This window comes from Podarcis filfolensis (assembly GCF_964270895.1).
Source record: "Podarcis filfolensis genome assembly, chromosome: 8".
NCBI classification, from domain to species: Eukaryota; Metazoa; Chordata; class Lepidosauria; order Squamata; family Lacertidae; genus Podarcis; species Podarcis filfolensis.
Window position 1 is genome coordinate 5,345,932 of NC_139611.1, and position 7,198 is coordinate 5,353,129.

The window sequence follows — 7,198 nt, forward strand, 5'->3', positions numbered from 1 at the left end:
TTTCTACCGGAGGTCGATGGATCGTCCGGAGACAACGTGGGGGCATGATGGCCTTTGTCTCCCTGCCAGTATCCCAACAGTCTATGCCTGGCAAGTCAGTCTTTTAAAGTAAAGGTCCAAAGATTTAGCTAAGTAATCTTTAGACACTGCATCAGGGAGAAGTACCAATTGTGGGTCCTGTGTGGAAGTGCACCAAAGTTTAAGTTAAGGTAATGGAGACTTGTGCATGATCAGAGACTGTCACAGACCATTTCTGCACTCACCACCTAATGAAGATCACCTTTGGGTATTAATATTGGGTTCATGCATGACATTGATTCATGAGAAAAACATGAGAATTCCCTGCCTTCCAGTTGCAGTGCCTGTCAGGTATCCAACCAGGTCCCCTTCAGTCAACATTTCTGCCCAGCGTGGGTTGGAGACTTTGTTCACCGATCGGTGCCTGCGTCAGTCCTTAGAGTCATCGCTGCAGCAATTGAAGTCTCCTCTTATTATGGTCGCCCTCTTTTAAAATGGTCTAATTCTGTTAGTGTCTTCTGGATAAAGTCTTGTTGTGCTAAGTTGGGTGCATATAAACAGGTGGTGGTGATTGGATGACTGCCTATGATGCCACAAACAAAGAGGTACCGTATTTTTCGCTCTATAAGACGCACCAGACCACAAGACGCACCTAGTTTTTGGAGGAGGAAAACAAGGGGAAAAAAATTCTGAATCTCAGAAGCCAGAACAGCAAGAGAGATCACTGCGCAGTGAAAGCAGCAATCCCTCTTGCCGTTCTGGCTTCTGTGATAGCTGCGCGGCCTGCATTCGCTCCATGAGATGCACACACATTTCCCCTTACTTTTTAGGAGGGGAAAAGTGAGTCTTATAGAGCAAAAAATACTGTATCTGCCTGCCAGCTCTGCCAAATTTTCCTCAACACTCAGAGGGCAGCGCTTGTTTATCAGGACAGCCACAACTCTGGAGTTGCTTGCCTATCCAGCGTCCTTTCGGTAAAGCAGCCCTCTGGTTCCTGCTTTGATGTGTTTCCTGCAGGAGAAGAATGTCTAGTTGTTCCCTCCACAGGGCTGCCTCTACTCTGACTCAGGTCCGCATATGCAAATAAGGCATTGAAAGTGACGTTCAGTGATTGGATAGTTACAGGAAGTTGTTACTGTTGCTTTGTAGTTGAGCTCTATATAAGCAGGTTGGCTGAACCCTTCAGTTCAGTTCAGTTCTGGCCTGTGAATAAACAAGAGCTGTCTGAAGAATCGCTGTGTCATCTGATATGTTCTCCCACAACTTAACAGGGCTGCCTCTACTCTGACTCCCCTCTACCGTTGAAGGAGAGAAGCTCTATTGTTTGACTTGGAAGAATCATGGTAATTTTGGTAGAGGTGTGGATAGGAGAGAGTTAATTCCTAGGTAAGCAACTCCTTCTCTATTAAAGATGGCATTTTTCAAGAAACTCAATTTTTCTGCTGGGCTTTTAACTTGAAAACCAAGCAACATAAACTCAAACTGGGTAATCTTGGGACACACACTCTGTCTCAATCTAGCCTACCTCACAGGGTTGGGGAGAGGATAAAATGGCCGGTCAGGGTGGGATAGAAATGTGACAAATACATAATGAAGAGAGACTTTTAAAATTCTAGGCACATTTTAATTGGCAATCACTCCAAATGCAGTAGTTTTTTCCCCTCATGCTCCAAGCGTAAGATGAAAAGGAAATGAAGAAAACCCAGGGTGAGAAGCTGTTTCTTTCATCAATGGACAAACACTGCGGTGGGGAAAAGTTGGAGATTTATTAAGACATCCTTTCTCCCCCACAAAGGCTGATGTGCAAGAGGCAGAGGATATTGGCTTGGAAGCAGGCTCCTGAACTTTCTCCTGGAAAGAAAAAAAAAATGGAACAGAGAGCATCAGGCAAGGTATTGGGATGGAATTAAATCATTTGATTTATTAATTTATTTTAAAATGTGTTTGTTTTTAAACAAATACAGTGGTACCTCAGGTTAAGTACTTAATTCATTCCGGAGGTCCGTTCTTAACCTGAAACTGTTCTTAACCTGAAGCACCACTTTAGCTAATGGGGCCTCCCGCTGCCGCCGCACCGCCGGAGCACGATTTCTGTTCTCATCCTGAAACAAAGTTCTTAACTCAAGGTAATATTTCTGGGTTAGCGGAGTCTGTAACCTGAAGCGTATGTAACCCGAGGTACCACTGTACATTAACCATTAAACACTTATTCAGCAGTACAGTTAATGGTGTTTGTTTTTCTGTTGTCTCTAGACATACACTAATACATTCAACAGTCAAACATATTACTTGATCAAACCTCTCCACTGAGAATATTGAGCGGTTGGTATACAAGGTCTTGGTTGGTATACAAGGTTGGTATACAAGGTCTTGATTTTGGTCATTAATATTCTTAATGAAAGGGGTCAATGTTTCTTGAAGGTGAGACCCTCAGACATTGCTGCATCCCAGATATTATTTTCCCATATGTTCCGTGGTATTTGGAACATGGGAAGAAATAGCGTCAGACAAGGCATTTGGATGGAGTTAAATCATTTATTTAATGCATTTATTTCCCACCCTTTTCTCCAAGGGGCTCCAGGTGCCATTCTTGATTCTCCTCCCCCATTTAATCACCACAACCACCCTATGAGGTAGGCCAGGCTGAGAATGACCAGCTCAGGGTCACCCAATGAGCTTTGTGGCTGAGGATTTGAACCCTGATTTCCCAGGTCCAAGCCTGACACTCTCAACACTCTGCCACACCAGCTCTCACACACTTTATAGAACCCTGCAGCTCATGGTACATCAACAACAGAGACAACTGACACTGTTTTTATACCAGTTCAACCACTGTGCCTTTCCAGTCGCTTCAGTGGGGCTGCAATGATCAGCCAGGGCCAACAATAGAAGTGGGGGAAGGCTATAAGATATATTTCATGTTCAATGCACAACCAATTCTGAGTAGCACTTTGCAGAAATGCGCCGTGAACCGAGTATTTCTACGGACATTCGCTTCTGCCCTTTGACATTATGAAGGGGCAGCTTCACCCAATGCAATCACATTTGAAGGTTTCCATAAGTGAACCCCATGCGAATGCAACAAAGTTGTTGTGTGATACTCATTCTGTTGTGCTACCTCCTGCCAACCTAGCAGTTCAAAAGCACGTCAAAGTGCAAGTAGATAAATAGGTACCGCTCCGGCGGGAAGGTAAACGGCGTTTCAGTGCACTGCTCTGGTTCACCAGAAGCAGCTTAGTCATGCTGGCCACATGACCAGGAAGCTGTACGTTGGCTCCCTTGGCCAGTAAAGTGAGATGAGCGCCGCAACCCCAGAGTCGGCCACAACTGGACCTAACGGTCAGGGGTCCCTTTACCTTTATGTTGTGCTACAGATCCAAGTTTAATATTCCAAGTGTACAGTTCATTCATTCCATGGGTGTGCTTGCATTATTGATATGTCATTAGGATCTCAATATTTTCATCAGGTCTGCATATTATCATATTTATTATTAACCTAAAACTGAGGCTTATTTATTATTTATTATTAACCTAAAACTGAGCCAGCTGCGCAATCAGTTTATCACTAGGGTCAAACCTGTGGTCCGTGGCCCTGGGGAGGACGCAAGGGAGGCGGAGAAGACAACCCCAAAAGGGGTTCCCTTGTGATTCTCTGGTTCCATGTATAGTTGTGTGGAAGGGGAAACAAACTCAACTTGTCCCTGAGGCAGGAATACACTCTTTGCACTCTGCAAACCCCTTTCAGTTGAGGACTCACCTGCGAATTCATAAGCAGCATAGGTAGGGATCCCTCTGCACAAGGCTTCGATGTTCTTCCCATATGGGGCCAGGTTAGTGATCTTCTTGGGAGTAACCATGTAAGTGAGCTTCTTGGGTGCCGGCCCTTTGGTACGATCCTTCTAAACAGGGGGGAGCAACAGCACAGAATTGAAAGACGGGACTGAGTGGGTCATATGCATTTTTGTGACCGTTGGTTGGAGAATTCAATCACCAAATTCAAATAAGCACAAATCTTGAAGGACAACTTTGGACGCACTCATATTATTTCAGGAAATGCAAATTTAGTAGCTAGCTGTTGAAGGCCTTATTCTTCAAGAACTTTTCTAATCCTCTTTGAAATCCACCCAGCAAGGCTCCTCTTGGCTTTACCTGTTTTTCCTTGATGGCTTCTGGAAGAGTGGTCACATCTGGCATGACATTTCGATTCATTTTGGTAAGAATGCAAGATTTCTTGGAGAGGATCCGGGTTGCCATGTAGCCCTGCCCAAGCAAAACAGGAGTAGTCAGATGGGCATTACGCAGGAAGGGACAATTCTGTCAATTTTACTTTCTTTCAGTTTTCCAGTCTTAAACATGGCTCACCCCATTACCGCCTCAAACTCACAACCTTTAAAGAAATAAAAAGTTTTGCATACAATATTCCCCAATCTAGTGCAATTTTATATATACTGTTCACTAATATAAAGGTAAAGGTAAAGGGACCCCTGACCATTAGGTCCAGTCGTGACAGACTCTGGTGTTGCGGCACTCATCTCGCTTTATTGGACGAGGGAGCTGGCATACAGCTTCCGGGTCATGCAGCCAGCATGACTAAGCCGCTTCTGGCGAACCAGAGCAGCGCACGGAAACGCCGTTTACCTTCCCACCGGAGCGGTACCTATTTATCTACTTGCACTGGCGTGCTTTCGAACTGCTAGGTTGGCAGGAGCAGGGACCGAGCAACGGGAGCTCACCCCGTCGTGGGGATTTGAACCGCCAATCTTCTGATCGGCAAGTCCTGGGCTCTGTGGTTTAACCCACAGCGCCACCCGCGTCCCATGTTCACTAATATACAAATTTACAAATTATATTCCCTCAATTTATTTTTGCAAACTACTTTCATTGGGATGTTTCTCTGCAATTGACCGCTATATAAATTTTATGAAATAAATGCATGCATTTTGTGCAGTTTTTGGATGGAGAACTGCATTATGAAATCTGCAGAGTTGTGCCTCATTTGGCATATTGCCTTGGGAAGTAGTGATGAGGCAGATCTGCATGAAATGTGGAACTGAGCTTCATTTCACCCCCTCCCCAATACTGCATACTCTATTGTTCTCATACCATTTCGGAAATCACAAATGCGATCAATTCACTTTTTTTAATGCGAACCAAACTGGATTCCTTCCTTATCCCAAGTAAAAAAACAAAGGCATCTGAATGTGTGGGTGCTCCTTACAGTGCCGTAATCCCAAATGTTGTTCCAGGAGTGCCAGCCATTGTTGTTGTCCACGTTGACCACCTGCTTTTGGTTGTCAATGCTCACAGACTGATGGGAATGACCCTCCACATTTCCCTGGTTGTTTTCGCTGATATTCTTGAGTGGGAAAAATGAAGAACAGCAAGACAGTCAGATTTTCAGTGTTCCAGATTTCACAATAAACATTTCCTTGTAAATGCAGAATAGAACAAAAAGTGGACATCCACTTCAGTAAGCATGACTGAAGCCAGCTCTCAAGCACAGTTCAATCTGAAGCATTATTTATTTCAAGCTGTGTTTGGAGATGATAGAATTCTAGAAATGTAGAGTTGGAAAGGACCAAGGGGTCATCTAGTCCAACCCTCTGCGATGCAGGAATCTTTGGAAGAGCACCGGCCCCTATCCCTCAAAATCTGGCAAATTGGCCAGCCTACGCAAGGCTCAAGAATGTCCCCACATTCACAATGCAAGAGGGTCTCATCATGCAGAATTCTACACCAGGATATGAAGGCAGCCTCAGAGCACATCCAATTTCGAGCTTCTAAGAGCAGCAACAAGACAGAAATAATGTAATGAGAGCAACGTGTTTAATCTGTCTTAGTACTTACATTATCGGCTAAGGTGGGGGCTAGGAGAACGCCCAGGAGCGCAACACTCAGAGCCTGGAACGGATTTCAGAAGAAGAGTAACGTTACATGACAGTCATCTTCTATTTATAATCAACTTGGGTTTTTAAAAAAATTGAAACATAATCCCAGTACAGTATTTAGAATACTATAAACTAATCTACAAAAAACAACAACTCAGGCTGTGAATCCAGCCGTTTCTCGCTCATTCCTTTGCTGCATAAAGTGCCTTTACTCTTTGTCTCCTATTTTGGACTTCCGGCAACTAGAGATGGATTCAAGCATGCACTGGCTATCGAATTATTCTGAGTAGGGGCAGAGAAATTTCCGAAGTGCCTTGATTTCCAATGTCCAACTTTGACATTAGGATTCCGGCTGCAGCATCCTATGTACGTTCAATTTTCCAGTAGCTAAAAGGACAGTTGTGTTTGTTAGTGCATGGGGGTTACTTCACGTTATAAGATTAAGACCGCAATCCATCACAGAGTTAAGAGCTCTTAAGCACAGCGGCTCAAGAGCATCCATGGGCAGAAGGGCTGTTTCACCATGAGTGTGTTTCTTGCATATTCCTCAAGGAGCTGAAGCCCACCAGGTCTACATATGATGTAGCAGATTTATTTTATGTTAGTTGCTGCATTGCTTTTCCTCCAAGGAGGGTAAGGTTCTCCCCATATCATTTAATCCCCAAAACAGCCCTGTGTGGTACATAGTTCGCTGGGTGACCCTGGCCTAACCTACCTCACAGGGTTCTTGTGAGGATGAAATGGGGGGTGGAGAATCATTTATACCACCTCAAACTCCTTCAGAGAAAAGGCAGTATATAAACATCGTAAAATAAATACATACATAAACGAAATCTAGAAATTGCTTCCCACAAAAAAAAAGGAGGTTTTAGGGATAAAGTGGGTTTTCCATCGCATGGGCTTTCGGTAGAAAATGAAAAGTTGTGTATACTCACAATCAGCTTCATTTTGTCGCTGGAAGTGGTGCGGGATCAGCTAAAGGGGAACCCTTCCACTTTATATACTCTGGTTTTCAAATATTAGGTGTGGAGAGTCTGGAGGGGTAGGGCCCCCTTATCACAGTGGGGCTGGTCCTCCTCAGACCTGGGGCATGTAGGCGAAGGACAAGGAAACCGGGTGACGCCTAACAGATAAGCCACACGAGGCCGATAAAAGATATAATCCATACACTTTTTGATAACATTTGATTGCACAGAAGGAATGGGCGGGAGGCGTCATTTTAAAACTGCTGAATTAAGACCGAGTTTAATCCCACAAAACAAACACGGCTCGCCTAGTAAGCCTGTTGTGTG

At 44.3% G+C, this 7,198-nt stretch overlaps 1 protein-coding gene across 1 annotated transcript; it reads right to left on the reverse strand.

Moving 5' to 3' along the window:
- Positions 1 to 1,620: 1,620 nt before the first annotated feature.
- LOC310769878 (gastrokine-1-like) lies at positions 1,621 to 6,984 on the reverse strand. The gene is made up of 6 exons (XM_083629743.1): positions 6,842 to 6,984; positions 5,866 to 5,919; positions 5,237 to 5,374; positions 4,168 to 4,278; positions 3,776 to 3,917; positions 1,621 to 1,869 (listed from the first exon to the last, which is right to left on the reverse strand). The coding sequence occupies exons 1-6, from the start codon at positions 6,851 to 6,853 to the stop codon at positions 1,787 to 1,789; spliced, it is 540 nt and encodes a 179-aa protein (XP_083485869.1). The 5' UTR covers positions 6,854 to 6,984; the 3' UTR covers positions 1,621 to 1,786.
- Between the last annotated feature and the right edge of the window lie 214 nt (positions 6,985 to 7,198).

What these genes read in the sequence shown, in the direction of transcription:
- LOC310769878 (XM_083629743.1), bottom strand. An exon ending in CCCCCACCTTAGCCGATAAT is followed by an intron (nt 5,375 to 5,865) that starts GTAAGTACTAAG and finishes TTCCCACTCAAG; the next exon opens with AATATCAGCGAAAACAACCA. An exon ending in TGCTGCTTATGAATTCGCAG is followed by an intron (nt 1,870 to 3,775) that starts GTGAGTCCTCAA and finishes TTTTCTTTCCAG; the next exon opens with GAGAAAGTTCAGGAGCCTGC.